We start from the raw sequence: 27,615 nt of genomic DNA, 5'->3' as shown, positions 1-27,615 counted from the left end.
TGAAATCGGTAAAAGTTTTTTTTATCTTACGTATTACCTACATTCCATTTTAATATATAGTTTGTTGTATGAAGTAAATTTAAAGAATTTGGTGAAAATTTATTCCAGCGCATTTTTCCAATTTAAATACATACATGTTTTTGTTTGAACTAAAATTTTTCTTTAAGTGTCTAAGTTAATCTACTTCAACGAAAAATTAATATTGGTAGCAGTGTTGCAGGTTAGCCTTTTTAAGGCTCAATTTAGCCTTTTTATTTATCATTTAGCCTCAAAATGTATATTTTAGCTTCTGGTTTTTTCTACACTTTTTCCGCTTTCTTATTTAGCCTTAAAAGGGCTAAAATTTCAGGAACATTTAGAAAAATTTTCCGATTCAAAAAGTTGTTTTAATAAAATTATTGTTTTTAAGGAGAATATTTTGTTTATAGCTATAGTAGATATTATGAAATTAATTTATTTTACTACTTTTAACTGATTTCCTTCTACTCTAAGTGATCGGATGAGCTACAGTTATAGACAAATTAATTTTAGATTCTTTTTGTATAAAGGGCTAGGGTCAAATGACGTCCGAGTATTATCATCAATGCTTATAGAAAGCTATAAAACTTTGTTCTGACTTCTTTCGATATAAAGGTATACATATTAACCAAAAGCACTATTCGTGGTGTTCAGTTGTATGGGGCCAAGGTGGACCGATTTAAACCGTTATACAGGCTTCGTCTAAAAAAAATTGTCTTGAAAGCTTAACATGGACAGAAAAATATTGTAAGGAGATGTATACTTTAAGATCAGTAAATGACAAATATTTTTTACCGTCTCCACTAAAATGGTTTAGAGTATAAATAGAGTAGCATTTTATTAAATTCGTGAAGACACCCAGCTAGTAAGCCAGGCTATGGACTAAGTCGACTCAGAAAATGGTTGGAAATGCCCGACTTTAATTTTTCATATTTAAAAGGTATACAAGTTTAGCCTTTTTCTAGCCTTATTTTTAAAATCCTTTTAGCATTTTCTGGCCTTTTCGAACATTTAGATTTAGCCTTTTATTTCTGAAGCTCCTGGCAACACTGATAGGTAGTACCCTCTATTAAAGAGCATTTGAAAGCCCCCATCCCAGCAAAAAAATAACTTCCAAAGAAGTAGAATTTACTCCATGAAAGTTCAAAAAAAGACCTGAAAAAGCGATGATTTAAACACAGGCTTGTCATACGAGGGATGTCTTTTTGATTTGATTCCAAATTCAGTACTTCTGATGTCATTCTCAAGAATTCATTTTTATGTTCATCTGTATGTTCTTTTTTTTGGAAGTTAGTTGAAAGTGAAATTGTAGTATTATAGAATAGGACTAATTTGAATTGAATTATATTAACATCAATAAGGAGTTCAGAAGTCATTAAAGAAGTTGAAGTGGTTATAAATGTTATGCTCTTGGAAGTGCTTCGTTTTTTTTTTTGCTGGGACATTAATTTTTCGTGAAATGCAACAATTTTTACTTTATTCGAAAACTTGATTTGTGTTAATTATTTTAATAACAACATGTTATGGTAAAAATAATAATTAGAATCCTAGCGGCTTTATTTTCACATGACTCATCATATTTCCAAGTGAAACGCCTTACCCATTATATAATCCGCCCATTTTCAGTTCTATTACAGAAGATGTAGTCAAAAAGTTAACTGTTAAAAATTTAGAAATATTCAATAATAACTATTTATATTTGTAAAAAGTGCCACGCCCACTGTTTCAATCTGCACATTTTTATATAAATTATGTGAAATAGAAATAAAATTAGTCGTCTACAATTTTGGTACACGATTTATTCTTGATATTAATTAAAATTATTGATTTTAATAGATGGCACGCCCACTACTTATATCCCGCCCATTTGTATTTTATTTTGTTGATTGTTATTAATGTTGATTGCTGAAGGAAAATTTTACTAAAAGAAATCATTTAACATATCGCTCATTTACTACAAGTCTGGCATAATGCAAAAAAATACGTTTCGAGTAAATTGGCTTTGAATGTTTAATGACAATAATGAATTCAAAATTAGACCAGATTCAGATAGTAGAGGTTAATAAGTATGTTTCTCATTACAATTAGAACTTAATTTTATTTATCTAACACTCGTCAAAACATGAGTTTTAGTTTTGACATATTTGAAAATTAAAAAAAATCTACATGAAATACTTTAGTATGAGGCCTGTTTTGTAGTCCTCAGTCCGAAAACTCCAATTTTGAATTATGCCACACTTGAAGTAAATGAGCGATATATAATATAACTTAAAACAATTAAAGAAGTCAGTCTTTTAACTAACTGTTTAAGTACTTATCTTTAAAATATCGATAAGTGTACGGCAATGTATACGATAAAATATTTGTGATTATTAAATATTTTTTTCAATACAAAAACAATAAATAAAAGTAAAAAAAACTTTTTGATATTTGTTGCTCATTTGTAACACATTTGTTTATTCGTTCGCTCGTTTATTTGTTTCTAATCGCATACAAATCTTAAAAATAAACAAACTAAACAAATCATAAATTGTTTTAACGATTAAATATTATAAATATTTAGTGTTAGTATGTAAAAATTTATTCTCTGATACATTCACACTATACATATATTTAAAATTGAATTGTGCTTAAAAACCAAATTATGAATCATTAGCAAATTGTTACACCTTTATGTATAAGAATTTTATATTTATGTGGTTTTTTCTTGTTAATAGTTTATTGACCATATCTTATCAGCTGCGTCAACTAAAATAAAAACAAACAACAATAATAAGTTAATGCTCAAAAGCAAAATTCCATTTAGTGGGAATTATAATTTTAAATGTTAAAAAAAACAAAAGAGCAGAGTCATGATAAAGTTTAAAAATATATACATACATATGTATGTATACATATATATGTATGTATGTATGTACTATGTATTAAAAATATGCATACCAATACTTTATTGCAAAGTTTAACAATGATTAAATTGAAATAAATTCTAAATTTAAATCTTATTTTTTTACATTTTTGTTAGGGAGTGTTAAATTCCATTATTATAATTTTTAATTTTTTTTAATTAACTAATTTTTTTTAATACAAATCATTAAATTAATTAATCATATAATAAAACTCCAGTCAGTACTTTTAACAAGTTGTTTAATCAAACAAAAAATCTGTTGAATGAATGCAATTAATACAAAACTAATGGTATATATGAACTACCGGGTACAACATCCACACCCGTTGGCAAGAAATTTATAGCATAATTTTTATCTACTGGTTTATTATCACTTGCCACAGAACGTGTCTGTTTGAGGGCGGCTTTATCGCTACTTCTGCCTCCATATTTTTGTATAATTGTCGATTGTATTTGTTGAGCTTCCGCCGGATTGCGATATTTTATAAAGTGTACTTCGGGTTTATGATGTACTGTCTTCTGTAAAGTTTGGAACTTTTTCTGTAGTCCAGCATAATTGGGCTCTTTGTTAAGTACATAAATATGGGTTTTTGGTTGTACTGCGTTTTGTATTAGATTTTCTAAAGCCTTTTCGTAGTTATTATTTTCAGGATTTTTAATAAATATAACTTGTTGACGTGCCTTTATTAATGGTATAAGTTTTCTTAAGGCTTCATTTTGATCAATTTTGTCCTCTGGAGCACTAAAGAAATAGTATTGTATATCATATGCTGGGTTAATTTGTTGTGTATGTAGTGTTCCCAGACCACGAGTACTTTCGAAAAGATATTGATTTGACGACCAACCGGTTTGTATTAGTATCAAAAACTGCAAATATTATTAAAAAATGAAATATTGTTAGTAATTATGTTTTTTTTCATGTGTTTTGTGTAATCATTCTGCAAATATTTATGTTTAACAGAATAATAAATAATTAAAACATTTCATTATAATGATTTAATAAAAGAAACGGTCGTATGTAGAAGATATGTATCTGATATGAAAACATTTGTCTAGTCATTCAATTGTCGGGAAGTACTATAAATGGCTTCCATCATATAATAAACTTGTTAATTTTTTGGACAGCAAAATGAGAGACAATTTGAATATTTTTTCTCATTAAACGATTTAATTGCAAATACTGCGATTTTTTAATTATACCCTACACCACTATAGTGGGGAGGGTATTATGCGTTTGTGCTGATGTTTGTAATACCCAAAAATATTGGTCCTCCACCACCTTAAAGTATACCAATCGGCTCAGAATCACTTTCTGAGCTATATCCGTCTGTCTGTCCGTCAGTCTGTGTGTCTGTCTGTCCGTGTGTTCATGTAAACCTTGTGCGCACGCTGCATGTCGCAATTTTCAATATAATTTGAAGAAATTTGCCACATAGTCTTCTTTTGACCCAAGGACAAAGTCTGTTGAAAATGGTTGAAATAGATCCATTATTTCGCCAAGCTCTCATATAACCGTATCTCTCGAATAAGGCTTTTGAACTTATATTATAATGTTAAATATTGTGCAATCTCTACAAAAATCGGCAAATCTTAGTTTTATGTAGGTTTAAATGATACTGCCAATTTCCGTAATGATAGGGTCTCATTTGACCCTAGCCCCCATACAAAGTCCCCTTCAAAAAATGACTTAAAGGTGGAAATGACTTAAAAATGGAAATTTAAACAAGTAAAAAAGTATAGTCGGGCGTGGCCGACCATATGATACCCAACACCAGTTATGAATATTAAATGTGATTTATTTTTCATAATGAAGTATTTACCTTCAATATAACCTTGTTTCCGGTATATTTAAGTAATTTATGGACGAAAAACTAATTTTCTGAAAAAGGGTTTATATGGGGGCTTGGGCCAAATATAGACCGATTTCGATAAAATTTCGCGAATAGATTTATATTTATATAATATTTATTTGTGCTGAATTTCCTCGCGATATTTGTGTTTATATGCGAATTTTGGACATTTAAGTCATTTTCTGAAGGGGACTTCGTATGGGAGCTAGGGTCAAATGAAGCCCGATCTTTATAAAATTTCGCAAGGTCATCAAAGTTTATGTAAAACTTATTTAAGGTGCTTTCCATCGAGATATAGGTATATTTAACATAATTATGATCTCAAAGGCCCTTTTCGGGGTGTTCTGTTGTATGAAGGCTAGGTGAAATAATGGATAGATTTTAACCATTTTCAATAGGCCAAAAGAAGTGCGTGTACAAGGTTTACATGGACAACCAGCCAGCCTAACTCGATTGGTATACTTTAAGGTGGGTATAGCACGAATATTTTTATGTGTTACAAACATCATCACAAACCCAATATACCCTCTCCACTAATATGGTGTAGGGTATAAGAACGACTATCACGTTGATATTCTGCATAAACAACTTTAATGTCATCATAAGTCACTCTACCAAAATGAATACGGATAGGAACATATTTACCTTTGCCCCCATATAACCCTTCTTTCAGAAAATCATTTTTTTGGTAACAATTTGTTAAAAAACATTCTTTATTATTAGAAAAATAATCCATATTTTTAACATACTCACTGGGATCATATTGTCGGTCATGCCCGACTATACATTCTTACTTGTTTTATTTATAATAAAATTTTAAAAATATTTAATATTTTTTTTTAACAATTTATCTTTTATTTGTATGAAATTTTTTTTAAATTTGTTTATAGAAAGCAAAATATTTTTTTAAATAAAATTTAAAAATTTTTTATTAGAAAAAAAATTTATGTATTTTGTTATTATTAAACAAGTTTAATTTCTTCAAACAAAAAAAAAAAAAAACACTTTGGAATCGCATAGAAATTTCTGAGAACATTTTTTTTATATCTGATTGATATATATTTTTTTTTAAAATTTTGGAAACAATGTATATATTTTCTTATGAAAATATTTAAATGTAAAAAAAACAAACCACTTACACAACATAAAAATCTCAACATCATTTTGAAGTATTTTAAATCAATTGAAATAACAGCACTTGAAATTACTTCCTCCTTATTACAAAAAAAAACGTATTTTACACTATACAATCAATACAACATCAAACACACTTAATTACTCACTCAATTACTGGCTTAAAGCCGTTTACTTTTGACAAAAAGAAACACACACACAAACTCTTGTTAACTTAACTTAAATTGATTTTAATTGAATAAATTACAGCAGCCAGCTCAAGCACTTAATGAATGCTCTTATATGGACAGATGAATATCAATTTATTTCTTTTGTTTTCTTCTATTCCATTTTATTCTCATTCTATTCTTTAACCGTCTACTCAAAATTCTAAAGCTTACGAAAAAATGTTTTCAAGTTCAGGGCTAAACTCTCTTACTCTTAAAACATGTTCGTCATGTTGAATAAGTCAATAAATATAATCTGTTTTATGCTAATGGGTCATAGCGAGAAGTAACACTGATACAAAATATTAATGTATGACTAGTTTTTTTTTCTGTCAAATAAAATATTTGATACACAATAAACTGGTTCTTGTTAGACATTTGGTTGCCATAAAATAGATAAAATTTCTTTTTTCTCGCTGCTTTTGAAGCTAATTTGTAGTATGGAAATATTTTGGGATTCCCTAATTTATGCGAGTAATAGAGTTTTTTTACTAAACAACATTTTTTCCTGCTAGTCTAAAAATAATACTAAATGATTTTCTAATTGGTAACACAGATTTTTAGTTAATTATTTGTGCAGGAAATATCTGGCATATAACTAAATAGGTATATTTTTCAAATATTTAATTTAGAAATTAATTATACTTACGTTAATTTTATTAAATAACATACATAAGTATAATTAAATCAGTAAATAACACAGGTCAACGATGAAAAAACTTTTTATTGTGAGAAAACACTTAAATGCGAAATATTTCAAAAAAAATTAATGCATTAACTGTAAGTTTATAAACCGTTTTTTGGAGTATAAGTAGTCATAAATGGAAAACTCTTCAGACGGCAGTTTCAAAACTTCCCCAGCAAAAACATGCCAATGGCTTGTACTTACTCAACAACTTACTTTTCAATGACTACTATATACCGTCTGCATTACTTAGAAGGGGTCTTGTAATGACTTACAAATAATATAATATGTAAAAACTTACTTTTCAACCTTTCTATACTGTTTTCGAACTTTGTTTTTAACACAAAAGAAAAATTATTTTTGGTGAAAACTATTAATAGACCCAGTGGACGTATCCTTGTAGGCAATATTTTATACCCTACACCACTATAGTGGGGAGGGTATTATGCATTTGTGTTGATGTTTGAAACACCCAAAAATGGTCCTACACCCGTCATAAAGTATACCAATCGGAATCACTTTCCAAGTCGATTTAGCTATGTCCGCCTGTGTGTCTATGTGTCTATATAAACCTTGTGCGGACTCTACAGGTCGCAATTTTTAAGATAATTTGATGAAATTTGGAACATACATACTCATACTAAGGAAAAAATTTAAAAAAATGGTAAAAATCGGTCCATTATTTCGTATAGGATTTTGAGCTCAAAAAATGTGTCAAATATTCTTATATTACTTTAAAAATCGCAAAAATTAGTTTTATATAAGTCTTAATAATACAGCTGATTTTCGTAATGATTGGGCCTCATTTGACCCTATCCCTAATACAAAGTCTCCTTCAGAAAATGATTCGATGGTCAAAATTCACACTAATATCACGATGATATTCTGCATAAATAACAGATGTAGACGTAAATACCTCTACCAAAATGTATAAGGATAGGACCATATTAACCCCCCGCCTCTATATAACTCCTCTTTCAGAAAATCCTTTTTTGTCTACAAATTATTAAAATATTTCTGAATTAAGAATTAAAAAATAATAAAAATTTGTAACATATCTTGTTTTATATACTTGTTTTTATTATTTACAGGCAATCGCAGTAAGTACTTACCTAACTCCCTATTTGTAATCGAGCATGGTAAGTACTTGCCTTCAGGTCATCACCGTGTTAAAATACTGACTTAAAATGTTATTGTGTATTTTAATCCCTTACTTTTCGGTGTAAGATATTCTTGAGCTTAATTTTAAAAATTTTGTTAAAAAAAAAATTTCAGATTTTAAAAATTAAATGAAAAATAATTAATATCTTTAATATCATGCAAAGATTTGTGGTATTTTGCGAATTTAGGAGAAAACTATTTTTTCAATATATTTTTGAAAATTATCTTTAATGCTTTACTGTTAGGAAACGATCCACATAATCCACGATAATTATTTCGAATTTATCCGCTATGCTGCTATTATTAACCCAGTTATGAGCGTTAAAGTAATTTTATTAGGGGGACCTTCTATGGGAGGTAGGATCAATTATGGTCTGATGTCCACCATTCATGACAATATAACTTTTGTTTGTATAAGAAATTGTATCACGATTGCTGTATAATTAATTAATTTATGACCTTTTAAACAGTATTTCGAGGCTATTCGAAATTGTGAGACGATGTTTGTACTGTCAAACAAACCTTATCAATAGAGAATGTGTATACAAAATTTCAACTGCTTAGCTCCCCCGTGTTGTCCCTAGCTTGATCACAACAGGCAAACGGACATGTATAGATCATCTTGGAATTTAATAAAGACCTGAAAATATATATATTTTTGTGGGTTTACAGCCAATGTTTCGATTTCTTACAAATGGTATAATAAATAAGATTTCTCCTAGTCTTAAAAATTTTAACGAATTGTGCTAAAAATTATTTTAAATACAAAGTTTTCAGTGGTAGACAAACGGGTCTTATTAAACTGACTTCTAAAAGCGATTCATAGCAAATTATGGATTTATCAATTAAAATTTTTGGATAAAATTAATAATACTAATAATGTTATTATTTATAATTTATAACAAGCTGAATAAATAAATTCATTATAAATGCCAATATTAAAAAAATATTGGCATAAACTTACAATAGATTATTCTTAAGATTAATCTCATTAAATTAAAAAAAAAATCCATTGTTACGCTGACATTTCAAAACAAAATACATATAGAGAGATCAAATCGGTTTATAAAAATCAATCAGCATTCACAAAAATAAAAAAACAGAAACCAGTCTATCTATGGAATTAGAATTCTGAAACAATATATGTATGTTATTAAGTAGTTTTGTTTAAAATTTAACACAGTTGTTCACTTTATGACTGATATTTATAATGATAACAAAACAGCAATAATCTTAAACAGTTCCTTTTTTAAAAGCTCAAAAATTTAGAATGTAGAGTATTTTAAATTTTAATATAGACATTTACGTCATTTTATTCCTATTTAAATAACTTTCAAACATAAAATGGGATTTACAAAAATAATGAGCATTTCAGTTACTATACTAGTCATAAACTAAATGATCGAAATTGCTTTTTTATTATTCCCACAGATTTATGCATAGTTGGCTAAGGACAAATTGATTGTAGTCTAAGGAGAACTAGTCGTATTGCATTATATATATTTTTTTATAATTTAAATAACTTTCAGTTAACACAAGACAATTTATTTATATGCGACATCTAGCGTTGTTAAAAGCTATATTTTTATTAACAAAAAGCTTTTACATTTGCTATAACCAAAAGCTACAGAAAATGTTAATAACAGAGGAATAAACAAAATGTGGGCATTTGAAAAAAGCTCAAAAAATAAATATTCATAAACAGGGCTGCCAGATATTTTTTGAAAAAATCTGTTGTGTACATGTTATTAAAAATGTATTAAATATTATTTATACCGTTTATTTGAAATATTTAAATAAGACTTTTACTCTTTAGCTACAAAATTAGTGATCCAATTTACATCAAATTTTACACACTGATAATGATGGTTGTATCAGATCTTCTATAACTTTGTTCTATTTCTACACCCAAAATACTAACCGATTTACATGAAATTCGGAACACTGATATGTCTAAAATATGATTGACTATAAGTGTCCCATTTTGGAGGTAAAATTTAAAAATATTTATTTTTATACCCACCATCAAAATATTGGTCGTAGACCCACAAAATTATATATATTCTAGGTCCTTATTTAAAACGATCAAGTCATGCCCGTCCGTCTGTCTGTTCACGATAGAGACCAGACGGGGGAGAATTTTGCACAATTTTTTCTTGTATTAAGGTTTGATTGCTATTAAAAATTAGCAATATCGGTCCATGATTTCGCCTAGCACCGATACATGCCCTTCGAAATGTTTAAAGGTCATTAAATTAGTTAATTATAGAGAAATCGTGATAAAATTTGGAATAATTTTTTTTTATACCAAAATTTATATTGTAATGTATAGTGGATATCGGACCATAATCTAACCCAACCCATATATATATAAGGCCCTCCTAAGAATATTACTTCAAAGCTGACATAACTGACTTAATAATAGCAGTGTAGCGACGAAATTTAACATAAAATATACGAAAAAACATCTTTACTAAATATTATGAGGATCGGTCCATAATTCCCTTCACAAAATGGCTTTAACGCTCATAACTTAACTAAATATTCTCGTTATGAAATTAGACAAAAACAAGTTCTATGGGAAGCAAAATCGCTCTAGTAAATATTTTCGGTACATAGTTGACATTATCCACTACATAAGCTCCTTATTTTAACCAAAAGCACCTCAACTTAAATCTTTTAAAAAACAAAATATATTCCTATTTATAATTATGGATATAGCCACTTTTATGTTATCCATGCATTAGTTAATCTTTAAATTTAAGTAGATCAGTTGAACACTATTATGTCAAAAACAGCGTTTTAGAAAATGTGGTCTTTACACCTTTATTCTATCCATGCTGCAATTCTTTAACTATTTTTATACCCTACACCACTTTTGTAGGGAGGGGATATTGGATTTGTGCTGATGTTTGTAACGCATTAAAATCATTTTCTAAGTAGATTAAGTCATGTCCGTCTGTCTGTCCGTTTGCCCATATAAACCTTGTAATCTAACTACAGATCGCTATCTTAAAGACAATTCGATGAAATTTGATACACGTATTACTAGGTTCGTTCTGATTATAGATTTTGGTTGATATCAGTCCATTATTTCAACTAGCCCCCATACAACCGGACCCCTTAAATTGAGCTTTGGAGCTTTGTATTTCGATGAAATTCGGCATTAGTTACTAAATTGTATGTCAACAACAATCCCTCTAGCAAATTTTGTTATGATCGATTTATATTTGACCCTTTGACCCCATGTATAGCATCTTTGAGAATATCAGAATTTAATCAAAAATATATCGAATTTAAGGCAAAATCCAACATAAATGCTTATTTATTAAAAATAATACTCATTTAAAATTTTCTAATAGCTGCTATAGGGTATCATATAGGCCATGTCCGACTATATTTTCTTACTTGTTTAAATGAGCATTTTGTTGAGACAACAATATATAATTTTTGTACAAATCAATTTTTTTTTTAGAAAAAAATTTATAGAAATTTAGGTTATGTTGATAGGAGGATGTATAGTACATGACATCCGAAGAAATATACCTAGGCCACTATCGGGCCTGTTGTGCGCTCCTTTTCATGAAAAAAAGAAAAAAAAAATAATAAAAATTTGTTCACTGAGTATATTATTTTTCAATGTTCAGAAACTAAGTTTCCTGAACGTAATTCCTAAGAATTTTCCAATCAGTATTAATCAGAAATGTTATTTCCGAAATAACATACTTGGATCTAACTTCGACGAATGCTTGACAGTGGCAAAAAAGTGCTTCCAGAGTTTCACATGCTCTACATTCGTCTGAAATTTAAATAAATGTTTACTTGACAAAACTCTATAATTCATATTTTAAGCTGGATATCATATCAATAATGTCTTTGTTCAGTTCTGATAGAATAATAAAAAAACATTATTTTTTATGAAACTAAATACTTTATTTTGACATATACACGTATTATTAATTACATATACAAATAAATTGTTTATTATTTTATATAATATTTACTAAATATATTTTTATATAACATCCAAATAGTACGTACACTAAATACTACTAAAAAGTACATTTTAATGATTGTTATGGAAAATAATTCTTAAGGACTCAGTTTTATTATAAAAACTTAGAAAAAATATAAAGAAAACAAGGTCTGGTTCTTGCAGTCGCTTAAAGACAAATGTAGAAAAACTTTATTGAGAAATAAAAACTGCAGTTGTTGTCTCTATTAGCTGGTACACCTGGATATGTTTGTTAATTACTATATTTCAAGAATATAGCTTTAAAAAATGTTACATAATTAACAACTAGCAATAATGGAAAATAAAAAATAAAACATTTTTTACACCTATTGTAAAAAGGTAGCTTGTTGGTTAAAAGGTATTCACAATAACTCTAACTTAAAAATATTTATCACTCGAAATATGTTGTCATTCACACCATTTTGTGAATACCCTTTTTTACAAAATATGCATTTATTTTATTAAAGTTTTGTTTTGTTTTTTTTTTTTTTTTTTTTTTTTTGTATATTTTAGTTATAAATTTACATTTACTATTTTCTTTTATTTTATACTTTTTATATGCTTTTGTTATAAATTCTATTTATTTCTCCTTTTAGTTTCTCTTTTGTTGCTTTTGATATGATTGAACAGATTGTTTTCTGTTACAGTTTTGCTCCTTTTGAGATTTGTGTGTGTGTGTGTTTCACTGCCTTGGGAAACAATGGAAATTGTGTATGTAAATGAATTTTGGGCATTTCTTCATAAAAATTTTAAATATTAAAATTTCTGTACAGTATTGATTTTTATGGAAACTTTAAACCGTAATTAAATACGTACTGTATGGTCCAGATTATGTTTTGAAATTTCATATTTAAATATAACAAATAAAACAATTCAAATTTAATAATATATAACTATAGCCCAAAACCATTTACATATTACATTTTTTAAGCTTATACAAAAATAGGTTTTATAAAATCATGTTCTTCAATTTATACTATTTCACAGGAAGTCAGAAAAAACATCATTAAATGGATATGTTTTTTCACATACTATATAACAAAAAAAAAAGTTTTCTTGAGTTTTTTGCTTTACTTAAAGTAATCTCTCTAAATCCTCACTTTCCGCTTCGCTAGTAAATGAGTCTGTATCCGTAAAATAATCATCACCACGATTACGACGACAACAAACACGTCGATTAATCTCATCATCACTCCAATGTTCGAATTCCTCTTTATGATGCTCTAACAGCATAAGCGAAGGGAATAAACTATCACATCCGCCACATCTGGTGTTTGGGAGTAGATGAAGTAAATATGAAAAAAAGTCCGGAAAATAGAAAATGAAATTTAATTAATCTATCAATCAAACATATCTTAAAAAATTTCTTGTAATACATATTTTTTTATGTATTTGCAAAAAGTAAAAAAAAACTCTTACCCAAAATGTCGTTTCTTTTGTTGATGTGATGCCAGTTGCCTGTGACAATGGAATGCTCTATCACACACATTACAAGTCAGAGATTCATCTAAAAATTTATTAAAATATTAAAAATTGTGTTGACAAGTGTTTTGTATTATTGTGTTTTTTAATTTAATTGATGATTATTCAGATTAATACTAGGGTTCTATAGTTGAAACGAAAAGTCGACTATTCGACTTTTTGCATTTAAGTTAAAAGTCGACTTTTAGACTTTTCGACTTTGAGTATTATATAAATAGTAGACTTTTCGATTTTTTTCGACTTTTTTTTTTGACTATTTTCGACTTTTTTTCGACTACTTACTTTTTTCGAGTTTTTGACTTTTTTCCCACTTTTTTAAAATTTTCGACTATTTTTGACATTTTTCTACTATTTTCGAGTTTTTGACTTTTTTTTTACTTTTTTCGACCTTTTCCGACTTTTTTACGACTTATCGACTATTTTCGACTTATCGACTTTTTTTCGACTTTTATTTACAAAGTCGACTTTTCGACTTTTTTCATAGACGTTAGTCGAGTTACAGGCTTTTTTGGAACAAAATAGTCGACTTCGACTTTTCGACAAAAAGTAGATTGTTCGATTATTCGAAAGTCGATTTATAGAACCCTAATTAATACAAAATTGTAAAAGTTAATCAAAATTTTAATCAATATCATTATTATAAAAAATTTATGAAGCGAAATTATGAAACAATTAGTTTTATATTGCATAGAATGACACATTCTGAATGTCTAACATATATGACATACATTTCGTCATTTGATGGTTTTAAATAAAATACTTCTCGATTACATGTTTGATAGAATTTTAGAAAATTTAGATCTCGAAGAAATTTGGCATCTTTTATTTTAATAGGACAGACGGGCAAACAGACTGACGGACATAAGGATCCAGGCAAAATAATTTAGAATTTGCGCTAAAAAGTTGCAATATGCCCCTAAGTCCAAAATATGCAAAAATAAGCCCTTAAGTATGAATCGTGTAAATATTCTATTTATTTACGTATGAATATAACTCTGTGAAATTTTATTTTGTACTTTTAATCTTAATAATCCCATTAAAAAAATAACAAACTATTATTTTAGTTACCAATAAAACAACAATAAGTAATAATAAGCCAGAGTTTATATAACACATACAAACACTCACCATAATCATCATCGTCCGACATAGCCATTGCTTGTAATCGGTTTATTGTATTTTCGTTCACCTCTTTGTTGCAATACAGATGGGTTGTAGTGGAATTTCCTTTTAAAGCACCATTACTCGTCACCATCGTCGTCGCTGTTGTTCCACCACTACTGCCACCGCAAATATTGTATTGACATAAATTACTATCGGCATAATTTCCTTGACAATCGGCAGCTGTGCAGTGGCCACCATCATCGATACATGAATTATTTAAATCACCATTACAACAATTCAGCCCACTACAACCACTGTCATCTCCACTAAGACCACTACCACTACTTCCATTGCCACCACCCTCACCACCACCACTGTCTCCATCATTTGTATGTATGTGATTGTGATGATGATGATGTTGATGACACCCGTTGTGCAGTTGTTCCGTTGTAATTTTATTGGAATTGTTGCTATTGCCGTTTGCAGTAGCTGATGAAATCATGGCAAAGTTATCAATATCATCAAAAGGATCATCGATTTTATGTTTGGCAGAGGATGCATCATCTGAATCGACACTGAGACGTCCGTACGCTTTTCGTGGTGGTCTTTTAACGTATTTATCTGTAATAAAGTAACGAAATACAGGTAATTTTATTATAAGCTTTCTTTAATGAAAAATTGTTCGGTAAAGTTGATTTTGTATAAAATCTCTTAAATTTAAAAGGACTAAATTTACGTTTTGGGAGATAAAGTTGTCATAGCAAATTGCCATGAAGTAAGAGCTCGGTCCATTATTGATCGAATCTTTCCTTATAATGGAAATTAATAGACACAGTTTAAAATAAATCTACTAAATAATTTAATTGTTGTAATAAATTACTAAAGATACAATCACAAAGAGTTAATTAAATCCACATATAGGCCCGCATAATTTACTTAGAGTTTAAAATAAATGTTTTGATGTGAGTAGGAGTATATAAGATTCGGCATAGCTGAATATAACAACACACTTACTTTGTTTTCCTTTTCATTGTCTACTGTTTTAGTGTGGTTAAAAAATGTAATAAATCTTAAACAAGGATGGAACACAATATTGAAAGGCAATTCCTTTGATGCACATTAAAGAATGTTGAAAGTATGTTATAGAAAATAGGTGTGTTTTTAGGGTTTTCCTTAACATAGTATTAGTAAGGCATCCATACATATATGAAAATAAATTTACGGTAAAATCACGGTCTCATTTAGTTAGTTAGTTAGTTAGTTAGTTAGTTAGTTAGTTAGTTAGTTAGTTAGTTAGTTAGTTAGTTAGTAGTTAGTTAGTAGTTAGTTAGGTTAGTTAGTTAGTAGTTAGTAGTTAGTTAGTTAGTTAGTTAGTTAGTTAGTTAGTAGTTAGTTAGTTAGTAGTTAGTTAGTTAGTTAGTAGTTAGTTAGTTAGTTAGTTAGTTAGTTAGTTAGTAGTTAGTTAGTTAGTTAGTTAGTTAGTTAGTTAGTTAGTTAGTTAGTTAGTTTAGTTAGTTAGTTAGTAGTTAGTTAGTTAGTTAGTTAGTTAGTTAGTTAGTTAGTTAGTTAGTTAGTTAGTTAGTTAGTTAGTTAGTTAGTTAGTTAGTTAGTTAGTTAGTTAGTTAGTTAGTTAGTTAGTTAGTAGTTAGTTAGTTAGTTAGTTAGTTAGTTAGTTAGTTAGTAGTTAGTTAGTTAGTTAGTTAGTTAGTTAGTTAGTTAGTAGTAGTAGTTAGTTAGTTAGTTAGTTAGTTAGTTAGTTAGTTAGTTAGTTAGTTAGTTAGTAGTTAGTTAGTTAGTTAGTTAGTTAGTTAGTTAGTTAGTTAGTTAGTTAGTTAGTTAGTTAGTAGTTAGTTAGTTAGTTAGTTAGTTAGTTAGTTAGTTAGTTAGTTAGTTAGTTAGTTAGTTAGTTAGTTAGTTAGTTAGTTAGTTAGTTAGTTAGTTAGTTAGTTAGTTAGTTAGTTAGTTAGTTAGTTAGTTAGTTAGTAGTTAGTTAGTTAGTTAGTTAGTTAGTTAGTTAGTTAGTTAGTTAGTTAGTTAGTTAGTTAGTTAGTTAGTTAGTTAGTTAGTTAGTTAGTAGTTAGTTAGTTAGTTAGTTAGTTAGTTAGTTAGTTAGTTAGTTAGTTAGTTAGTTAGTTAGTTAGTTAGTTAGTTAGTTAGTTAGTTAGTTAGTTAGTTAGTTAGTTAGTTAGTTAGTTAGTTAGTTAGTTAGTTAGTTAGTTAGTTAGTTAGTTAGTTAGTTAGTTAGTTAGTTAGTTAGTTAGTTAGTTAGTTAGTTAGTTAGTAGTTAGTTAGTTAGTTAGTTAGTTAGTTAGTTAGTTAGTTAGTTAGTAGTTAGTTAGTTAGTTAGTTAGTTAGTTAGTTAGTTAGTTAGTTAGTTAGTTAGTTAGTTAGTTAGTTAGTTAGTTAGTTAGTTAGTTAGTTAGTTAGTTAGTTAGTTAGTTAGTTAGTTAGTTAGTTAGTTAGTTAGTTAGTTAGTTAGTTAGTTAGTAGTAGTTAGTTAGTTAGTTAGTTAGTTAGTTAGTTAGTTAGTTAGTAGTTAGTTAGTTAGTTAGTTAGTTAGTTAGTTAGTTAGTTAGTTAGTTAGTTAGTTAGTTAGTTAGTTAGTTAGTTAGTTAGTTAGTTAGTTAGTTAGTTAGTTAGTTAGTTAGTTAGTTAGTTAGTTAGTTAGTTAGTTAGTTAGTTAGTAGTTAGTTAGTTAGTTAGTTAGTTAGTTAGTTAGTTAGTTAGTTAGTTAGTTAGTTAGTTAGTTAGTTAGTTAGTTAGTTAGTAGTTAGTTAGTTAGTTAGTTAGTTAGTTAGTAGTTAGTAGTTAGTTAGTTAGTAGTTAGTTAGTTAGTTAGTAGTTAGTTAGTTAGTTAGTTAGTTAGTTAGTTAGTTAGTTAGTTAGTTAGTTAGTTAGTTAGTTAGTTAGTTAGTTAGTTAGTTAGTTAGTTAGTTAGTTAGTTAGTTAGTTAGTTAGTAGTTAGTTAGTAGTTAGTTAGTTAGTTAGTTAGTTAGTTAGTTAGTTAGTTAGTTAGTTAGTTAGTTAGTTAGTTAGTTAGTTAGTTAGTTAGTTAGTTAGTTAGTTAGTTAGTAGTTAGTTAGTTAGTTAGTTAGTTAGTTAGTTAGTTAGTTAGTTAGTTAGTTAGTTAGTTAGTAGTTAGTTAGTTAGTTAGTTAGTTAGTAGTTAGTAGTTAGTAGTTAGTTAGTTAGTTAGTTAGTTAGTAGTTAGTTAGTTAGTTAGTTAGTTAGTTAGTTAGTTAGTTAGTTAGTTAGTTAGTTAGTTAGTTAGTTAGTTAGTTAGTTAGTTAGTTAGTTAGTTAGTTAGTTAATTAATTATTAGAGTATATTAGGGTATATTAGGGTGTCCGGTGGATACTTTTTTGACACATACCCTGAACGAAACATATTACTAAACTGAATGCGATTAAAAAAATTAGATCGTCTTCAATTCCCTACCAGCGGATGTCTCTTAACAATTATCGCCATCCTATTACAAATACATATTATTGAATACAAGCACATTTTATGTTTTCCCTTATGAAAAATAATGAATACATTCTGACTAAATAGCAAATAAATTGCTGATCTATATATTATTCTTGATAATTTTATGTTTCTTCACGTAACTTTCTGCTTGCTCACGTCTTTAATATACTTTACAATGGGTTGAGTTTTCTACAAAGTTTGTTAGTTCATGTACATATATATAACTTACTGAGATAGTTGTTTTTGTTTTTTCGTCAATGATTTTTTTTTTGAGAAAACCAAAATTTTACTTACCTATCGTAAGTGTTTGGTTTTAATTTTAATTTACTCACGAGTCTATTTATTTGTTTGAAAGTAATGATGTACGTGCTTTATTAAAAAAAAACTATAGAGTATAGTATTTAATGAATGAAACAGGAAATCAGGATGACTTGTAGATACTACAGGTAACTCATGTACTAAAAAATTAAAGTCATTGAACAAATTTAGCAATTTTTCATTTATTTTCGTCAAAAAATTTTTTTCTCTGAAACGTCTGATATCAGAATTTTTGAAGCTAATTCAGAGTTTCGAAATTAATATCATGATTTTGCCCGAATTGTAAGATTTTTTCTTAGACACTCTACAAAACTTATCACAAATTTTTATGTTAGACTTTTTGCATATCCTAAAGGAATTTCGGAGCATACTAAATTCTGACTGACAAATCGGAAATTTCTCAATGATTTTTGACCGACGAAGGATTATAGCAGACTGTATAGTGCGATGTCTATTCGAATTCCTCAAAACGTGTGAAGAAAGTATTTCAAATTCATGACTTACATACATTTTTACTTAATTTTTTCTTGGTGGGAGATAAGCTTTTTTAACCTTTCAGCATGCCAAAGTAAATAATTTAATATTGATTTTATAGCAAAGTGTTCGTTTTTGTTTTTTTGTATTTTTTTTTTATTTTTTACGAAAATAAATGAGCGAACGTGTAAGTGTGTTGTATGTATGTATATTCCCTAAAGTAAAGTAAACCATTGAAATTGGATTTTTTTTAAATCTTTCCAAAGTATGATACTTTAATTGTGAATAAAAGGCTTAAGAAAATGAATACTTGAATTGGTATTAAAGATATATATTTAATAGAAATTCTAAAAAAAGAATTTAAATTAACATTTAATGTGATTTATAAGTACTTTGTAAAGCAATAAAAATGCACATTTAATAAATAATTAATTAAAATTTATTTTCTTAGATTTAAATATTGTCAATATTGAATACGATTTATAATGATTAAAAAATTATTTTATATTAACATATTACTGATATTAAAGCAAATACAGTTTATAAAATTTAGCTATAGGACATGTTTGATGTTTTTGTTTTTATATTATACTAGCTATACCCAGTGTGCTTTGCTACCCTAAAAGGAATATGTATAAATAAAAATCCCACTTAACGATTTTAAAGATCCTTACTACAATAGTTTTCCAGATTTATAATATGTTACATATGAGAGAATTCTATCTATCGCCAATTTCTATATATCTATAAAAATTTGAATAATATAAGAGTTTCCAAGATGCACGAAATTTTGTATTTAATTCATATATGTTGTGCCAAGCCACCCATTGAAAGTCCGCCCGTTATGCTCTAAATGTTCACATGAATTTCAAAGTTCTTCATGTAAAATTTGAAGATTCTAGCTCTAATAGTTTCTCAGATATATGAATTTTTCTATTTGATTCATGTGGGGGCTTCAAGCTCGCCACATGAAAGTCCAAAATGTTCAGATGAATACTAAACTAATTTGTGCATAATTTTATAAATCAAGTTCTATTAGTTTCCCAGATAAACGAAATTTTATATTTAATGCATATGGGAGGTGCCAAATTCCCCATTGAAAGTCCGCCCGTCATGCTCTAAATGTTTACATGTATTTCAAAGTTCTTCATGTAAAATTTGAAGATTCTAGCTCTAATAGTTTCTCAGATATACGAATTTTTCTATTTGATTCATATGGGGGCTTCAAGACCCCTCCAGGTGAAAGTCCGCTTTTTTTCCTCCAAAATGTTCACATGAATATTTAAGTTCTTCGTGCAAAATTTGAAGAATTTAGTTCCATTAGTTTTCCAGATAAACGAATTTTTGTCTTTAATTAATATGGGAGGTGCCGCTCCCCTCAAGGGTAGTCCACCAATTTATTTCCCAAAATGTTTAGATGGATGTTAAAGTTATTCGTGCAAAATTTGAAGATTCTAACTGTAATACTTTCCAAGAAAAACGTATTTTTGTATTTAATTTATATGGGAGGTGGCACGCCCCCTAATGATAGTCCGCCTACTTTTTGTTCTAAATAATTATATTGACACTAAAGTTGCTTCGACAAAATTTGAGGACTCTAACTGTTATATTATCTAAAATATACGGATTTAATATTTTCTTAATATGGGCGTGGGTCCTCGCCCACTTGGAATTTCAAAATAAAAAGTAGCCTATTACCTATTCCAGACATACAGGAATACGCTGTGAAAATTTCAAGAAAATCGGTTCAGCCGTTTAGCAGTCTATAACGTTCAAACATACAAACACACATTTATTTTTATATATATAATAACAGAACAAAATTTATTAATCTTTGTCAATGTATATGTATATCTGTACTTTTACTAACTATTACGAAAAAGATTTAAGAATGTTCCTTTTTTAGCTTTATTCTTCCTTTGCTGAATATTCAATTTTTGCCACTAAAATGTTTTATTCTTATTTACATTGTGTTGCTTTTAAATAGATTATCTGAAACGCACAGTTGAAATCAACAAAACACTAAGCAATAAAAATCCATTTTCTGCTTTTGTGTCCTTTATGGGGAAATCTAGATAATAAAGAAGTTTCTATGACAATGTGGAAAAACCGTATAAAACAGTATACGTTACATTATCTATAAAATTGTTTGGTTTAAATTTCAACATAGTAAATTAAAAATATTTTTTCAATTTAAGTTTTTTTTGAAATCAATTTGTTGTATTGATTATAACACGTTTAAACTGATACTACTAAGCCACCTTAAAGTATACTAACCGGCTCAGAATCTGAGATTTCTTAGTCGATTATTTTTGTATGTCTATCTGCCTGTCCGTCCTACCCTTGGGCGCAAGCTGCGGGTAGCAACTTACAAGATTAAAACCTGTTCTAAAATCTCAAATTTACATCAAGTAATAAATTTATCGTTTCGTATCAAAAAAATCAAATTTAAATATATATAAGTGTAACTGGTGTAGGGTATCATATGATAGATTATACACTCTTAAATGTTTTCAACTTAAGTTGTTTTCAAATATTGCCATAAACCAAACTGAACAAAATATTCATTGATGTATTGAAAACTCAAAATTGTTTTATGTTTATCTTTTTTTCCATTCAAAAGCCACAGATAAAGTAATATACAGGTGTGTCAGATTATTAATGTTTTTTTTTCATACAATTTGAATTTTCATAGGAATTGATTGTTGTTGTGAAGAATAAAAAGTCAGCACCGCAGAATATTGATAGAACAACAATACAATACTTATTCTTGTTTTTTTTCTGTTCAAAATCGATTATAATTTACATAATTCAATTATTTGTTTGAAAATTTATTTACAACTTTATTTTTCTTAACTATTCTTGTATGTCCTATTGGCATAACAAAAGTACCATATGATAAATACCAATTTAAATGGTAAAACAAATTTCAAATTTCCTAGTAAAACCTTTGACTTTATGTTAAAAGTAATGAATAATTTTTCATCAATGATACTTCAACTTAATGATTTTTATATAGAAAGCGTTTGTTTGAAAATATAACTTGTGCTGATGGTTTAAGTTTTAATTGAAGGAATATAATTTAGTGCAGGTTTAGAAAGTATTTTCTATAAAACGGCTCAAATTGTTTTAATTTATACCGATTTTATCAACCAGTAAGATAATGACTAAAGCCTGTCGTGAAAACTATCTAATGTTCATATTAAAGTAAAAGCAAAAAAAAAAAAAAAATCCCAAAAAAAAACGAACAAGTTATAGTCGGGCGAGGCCGACCATATAATACCCTACACCAGCGGTTCCCACCGATTTTTACTTCGCGGACCCCTTGAAGAACTTATTTAATTTCGCGGACCCCCATACATATTTTGATATTCTATTGTTCTAAATAATTGTCCATCCGAAAATTGACCTAGTCCATTAATCCCTAGGTCTAATAAATCTAGAGATGTCATATCTATAAAATATTCCCGTACATTGAGAATATATAATATTTCAGATAGGTTTTCAATTGCATGTTTTGAATATAGAATGACTTCTTTGTTGATATGTTTCATGATGTTTCATTTTTTGATCGTGAGATCTTTCATGTTCATTTTTCTTCAAGGTAGCGAAAAGGTTTCTTTATCAAATATTGTCACATGTGCTTAAGGAGTCACGTTTCAAAAATTTGTTGCGATTGCAAAGGGTGAACTGAGTAAGTGAGCTAAGTTTTCGGGAAAATAATATAAGAAAGTTGGACTTCTTCTATGTTGTTGCGGAATGCGTTATCCGCATAATATATGATTTGAACTCTTTGTTAAAGTACTGTGAATTTGGAACTTAAATTTGAATTTTAAAATACCAACGAATTATTTTACTTCATGGTTTTTGGCTACATATTTACGCGAAACGCTATGGATTTTCTGATGTTAATTTAATAATATGTATTGGTCGACAAAATCAAGTTAAAATCTGTGTATCACGTCGGATTGGAATATTTATAAAGAGATGCATAAAGAGTCACCTCTGTTTTGAAAATATATAATTTTAGTCCTTTCAAACAAGAACACTTTTGCTTACAATTTGATAAACTTAAATCTGTAATAAGGTTGTCTTTGAATTGAACTTCATACTCCGGAATACCAGTATCCCTAATTTAATTGTAAGGCAGAGTATTATTTGTCTGAAATAAAAACCATTATTTCAGTACATATACAGGAAATAAAAATTACAAATCACGCAATACTTTACTTTATAAAAGTTATACAATAAATTTGTAGGGCCTAGCTTCTTCCTGATAAACAACCGAAAAATAAAATTCAAAAAGTCACCAAAAAATTTGGGATTATTGCACAAAAATTGGAGATATTTGTACATACATATAAAAGAATATTGTCTATTCATGTTCTTTTCGTTCGTCTTCGCGGACCCCCTAGGATTTTACTACGGACCACTAGGGGTCCGCGGACCCCCATTTGGGAACCGTTGCCCTACACCAGTTATAAAAATAAAATGTAATTTAGTGTTCTTAATAAAGCATTTATGTTGAATTTTACCTTGTCTCAGATATACTTTAGCCATTTTTTGTTGAATAAAATTGTGTACATTTAAGTCATATTTGTATAGGGGCTAGGGTCAAATGAGACCCTATCATCAAAAAATTCATCAGGGTTATGAAGGCTAGTATAGAACTTGGTTTTGCAACTTTTTGTCGAGATACGAGTATATCTATATATATAAAAATGAATGTGTGTTTGTTTGTATGTTTGAACGTTATAGACTACTAAACGGCTAAACCGATTTTATTCAAATTTTCACAGCGTATTCCTGTATGTCTGGAATAGGTAATAAGCTACTTTTTATTTTGAAATTCCACGTATATTTAAGATAAAATAACAGTTAGAGTCCTCAAATTTTGTCGGAGCAACTTTAGTGTCAATATAATTATTTAGGACAAAAAGTAGGCGGACTAGCATTAGGGGGCGTGACACCTCCCATATAAATTAAATACAAAAATACGTTTATCTTGGAAACTATTACAGTTAGAATCTTCAAATTTTGCACGAATAACTTTAACATCCATCTATCCATTTTGGATAATAAATTAGCGTACTGCCCATGAGGGGAGCGGCACCTCCCATATTAATTAAAGACAAAAATTCATTTATTTAAAAACTAATGGAACTAAATTTTTAAAATTTTGCAAGAAGAACTTAAATATTCATCTGAACATTTTGGAGGAAAAATAAAATAAGTTCCTTTTGGTAAATAATCTGATATCGGGATTTTGGAAACTAATTCAGAGTTTCGAAACTAATTTCTCAAGGATTTTTGACCGACAAAGAATTTGACTTAGGCAATTATAGCAGATTGTATGTACGATATCTATACGAATTCTTCAAAACGTGTGAAGAAGGTATTTCAAATTCATGAGTTACATAAATTTGTACTTAATTTATTCTTGGTGGGAGATAAGCTCTTTGAAAATATCTTATTTTTGAAAATTTACAGTTTTTATAACAAAATAAGTTCATTTTGATAAATTATTATAAACACTGAATATCTGTTTAAAATTCTAAAAGTTGACTTAACGGTAATTTCTTTTGTCGCATAAACTAAATTCACCAAAAACTTGATAATGACTTATACTTACTCAACAATTTACAATAGCTACATCATACCATCCGCATTACTTTTAAGTAGTTTATTAATGACTTGCTTATAATATGATATGTAAGTACTTAGTTAACGCACAATAATGTAACTAAACAGCGACTAACGAACTCGAGACCGAAGTTTGTATCCTTATCAACTATTTCTTATGTAGAAAAAACATCTTGCTGCACTATTTATAATCACTTATTTAAGTAAGTATTTGTAATAGAGATAAGTACAATGACATCCTATTGTTAAAATAATGCTTTCATATGATAATATATAAGGAGTGAGAAGTGGTTGCATTATCTCTTCAATGTAAGTTCTTGCTGAAAACCTATAGATTATTTTGCCCTAGCAACCATTCAACTGGTTATAGCTTATAAATACATATGTATAAAACATTACATAGTTTGGCAAAATAAATTTTTATATAATTAACACTCCGTAATTGACCACAGCCAGTATTCAAAGTCCCCTCCCGGAAATGGCTTTAACGTATTAAATATGTATTCGTATCGCTATTAAATTCAACATGGATCAGCTGTATATGAACTTAAATCCGCCCACGAAATTTTACTCAGCGTCCATGAATAAAGACACGATTAAGCTAAATCAACTCAAAAAACAAGTAAGAAAGTATAGTCGGGCGTGGCCGACCATATGATACCCTACACCAGTTATGAATACTAAATGTGATTTATTTTTCATAATAAAGCATTTATCTTCAATATTCCCTTTTTCCGATACATTTAAGCAATTTATGGATGAAAAACTAATTTTCTGAAAGAGGCTTTATATGGGGGCTAGGGGCAAATATGGACCAAGCCCGATAAAATTTTGTGAATATATTTATATTTACATAATATTTTATTGTGCTGAATTTCATCGCGATATTTGTGTTTATAAGCTAATTTGGGACATTCAAGTAATTTTCTGAAGGGGACTTTGTATGGGAGCTAGGGTCAAATGTGGCCCGATCTTTATGAAATTTGGACTTCTATAAAACTTAGTTGTGCTATATTTTATCGATATATCTGTATATTTATGAGCTAAGAAGCCCTTTTCGGGGGGTTCTGTTCTATGGGGGCTAGGTGAAATAATGGACCGATTTTAACCATTTTCAATAGGCTTCGTCCTTGGGTCAAAACGTGCGTGCCAAATTTCATCCAATTATCTTGAAAATTACGACCTGTACCTTGCGCACAAAGTTTACATGAACAGCCAGCCAGACGGACGGACATAGCTTAATCGACTCAGAAAACGATTCTAAGCCGATTGGTATACTTTAAGGTGGACGAATATTTTTGTATGTTACAAACATCAGCACAAATCCAATATACCCTCCCTACTAAAGTGGTGTAGGGTATAATAATTCTAAGCCGATTAGCTAACTTCTTGAAAGTATATCCCATAGAATTAGTTCAGATTAGAGTCCCAATGATATTAGGGGACTACCGGCAATTTTTTCTTAAAAACAGGAGGACAGACAGACCTAAGTACATTGATAACTTCTCGAAAGCATATCTATTCGGATTCAGAACATATGCATGTTTATAGGGTTTTGAAAATTATATTAAGGAAATTACAAACGGAAGGACAAACATGTATAAAAACAATATTTGTATACTGGTACAACAGGATGACCCTTAACATTTTTCTAAACACTATAGCAATTCAATAGACACTTTAAAATAGCCCAATAATTTTGGAATACCCTTATGCAACAATTCAATATGTGTGTAGAAATATTAACAAAAAAACTGTGTTGTACATCGAATAATAAACTGTAAAGCAGTCAAATTGCCATTGTTGTAATATTTCCATATAACCAATTTGTTATTCTATTTCGTAAAGGTTTTCATAAACGAAAACAATTTAAAAAGTTATTTATATTCTTTAACAAAATGTTATCTGTATTAGAGTTTATGCAATAGTTGCGAATTTACGCTCTATTTTTAAAGGACATTTGAAACTATATTCGTAGTTTTATAGTTAAGAACGTACATATATACACATGTGTATATTTTATTATATCCCTTCGAACATTTGTGCCAGATTTTTACAAACGCCACTTCATAAACACTTCTAGATGTACACATACATTTTCCACAAACCTAATATATTTGGCGCTCTGCGCGGCAATCGAACCACGACCAATCGAACTACAACACTACCACCTACGGCAATTAAGTACGCTATTATTCGAAAGTCTATCGCCTGAAAGACCCTACCGGATGAGTTCTGCGAAAACACATACATAAATGTTTGCAGGGATTGTTGGTGTTAACTTTTTGTTATTTTTCCCCTTGAAATTTAAAATGTATGTATGTACATATATATGTGAGTATAAGCCCAAAAGCAAATAAATTCTACTATGGACTTAATTATTGGAGCGAAAAATGTTTTGGATTTTTCTCTTGTTTTCATTAAAAAGGTTTTTTCTTTTATTACTCAATTTTGTTGTGTTTTGTATTGTAAGCTACTTTATTTGAAATGGAATTGAATTGTTGAGATTTTTAATTCAATACGTATAATAAAATCAATCCCATCCTATGAATCAATATTTTATAACAGTCTGTTTGACTTATCAAAATAATTTGGGGCTTTTTTTTTTTGTTAGAATTTCAATTCAATTATCTTTTATAAAGTTAAAATTGAATTGAAATTTTAACTATGGTTGAAAAATAACTGTATTTTTTTAAATAAATATCTGACATTTGTCTGTTGGCAATAAATTTGAATGTATGTCTCAATTTTTAATTAAAATTTAATAGATATTTTATTTGCTACAAATAAAGTTGAGTTCTTAGGGAAAGTTTAAGAATGATTTTAGGAACTATAGACCATTTTATGTTTTCAATATAAAAACGATATATGAGGGAACCGTTATTTATGGAACTGTGGCTTATTTAAAGTTTATCATATTCATAAAAATCGATTTTTCAGAGGAATTTGTAAGTTGCACTTTTTTATATAAAAAAAATTTATTGTGAAATCTGGACGACTACCATAAATTTCATGTAAATCAGTTCAGCAGTTTTTTTGCCTGTATTGTCATTCTGCCAAAATTATATATTAATAAAATAAATAGTTCCTCTTCATTCATTAAATATCCGTTATATTGATTATGCATAATAATGGAAATATTTCCAGAAAATT

The 27,615-nt window shown here is 28.5% G+C and overlaps 2 protein-coding genes across 5 annotated transcripts in view; both read right to left on the bottom strand.

Annotated features, from left to right (window-relative positions):
* Window positions 1–3,145: 3,145 nt before the first annotated feature.
* Window positions 3,146–6,165, bottom strand: LOC119599818. The gene is made up of 3 exons (XM_037949715.1): window positions 6,057–6,165; window positions 5,913–5,987; window positions 3,146–3,790 (listed from the first exon to the last, which is right to left on the bottom strand). Exons 2-3 carry the CDS (start codon window positions 5,934–5,936, stop codon window positions 3,197–3,199), a joined length of 618 nt encoding a protein of 205 aa, XP_037805643.1. The 5' UTR covers window positions 5,937–5,987; window positions 6,057–6,165; the 3' UTR covers window positions 3,146–3,196.
* A 5,770-nt stretch (window positions 6,166–11,935) lies between these two features.
* Window positions 11,936–27,615, bottom strand: part of LOC119599815 — a 49,669-nt gene continuing 33,989 nt past the window's right edge. For all 4 annotated transcript variants that reach the window (XM_037949711.1, XM_037949709.1, XM_037949712.1 and 1 more), the window contains exons 3-5: window positions 14,585–15,181; window positions 13,394–13,481; window positions 11,936–13,241 (exon numbers count right to left, since the gene is read on the bottom strand). In XM_037949711.1, coding sequence (XP_037805639.1) covers window positions 13,049–13,241; window positions 13,394–13,481; window positions 14,585–15,181 — 878 coding nt within the window. In that variant the 3' untranslated portion in view covers window positions 11,936–13,048. The remainder of the gene's footprint in view (window positions 13,242–13,393; window positions 13,482–14,584; window positions 15,182–27,615) is intronic.

Source organism: Lucilia sericata, unplaced genomic scaffold, assembly GCF_015586225.1.
Source record: "Lucilia sericata isolate MDLA Ls3-8-SP2 unplaced genomic scaffold, ASM1558622v1 Contig000089F_arrow, whole genome shotgun sequence".
Lineage (NCBI taxonomy): Eukaryota > Metazoa > Arthropoda > Insecta > Diptera > Calliphoridae > Lucilia > Lucilia sericata.
Note: the sequence above shows the minus strand (reverse complement) of the source record. Positions and strands in the feature narration are given on the sequence as shown.

Excerpts from the sequence above, each read along its gene's own strand:
- LOC119599818 (XM_037949715.1), bottom strand. The coding sequence starts at position 5,936 with ATGATGTTGAGATTTTTATGTTGT. Across the intron at positions 3,791-5,912 it reads TGTTGAGATTTTTATGTTGT|TTTTTGATACTAATACAAAC; the intron begins GTAAGTGGTTTG and ends TAATATTTGCAG.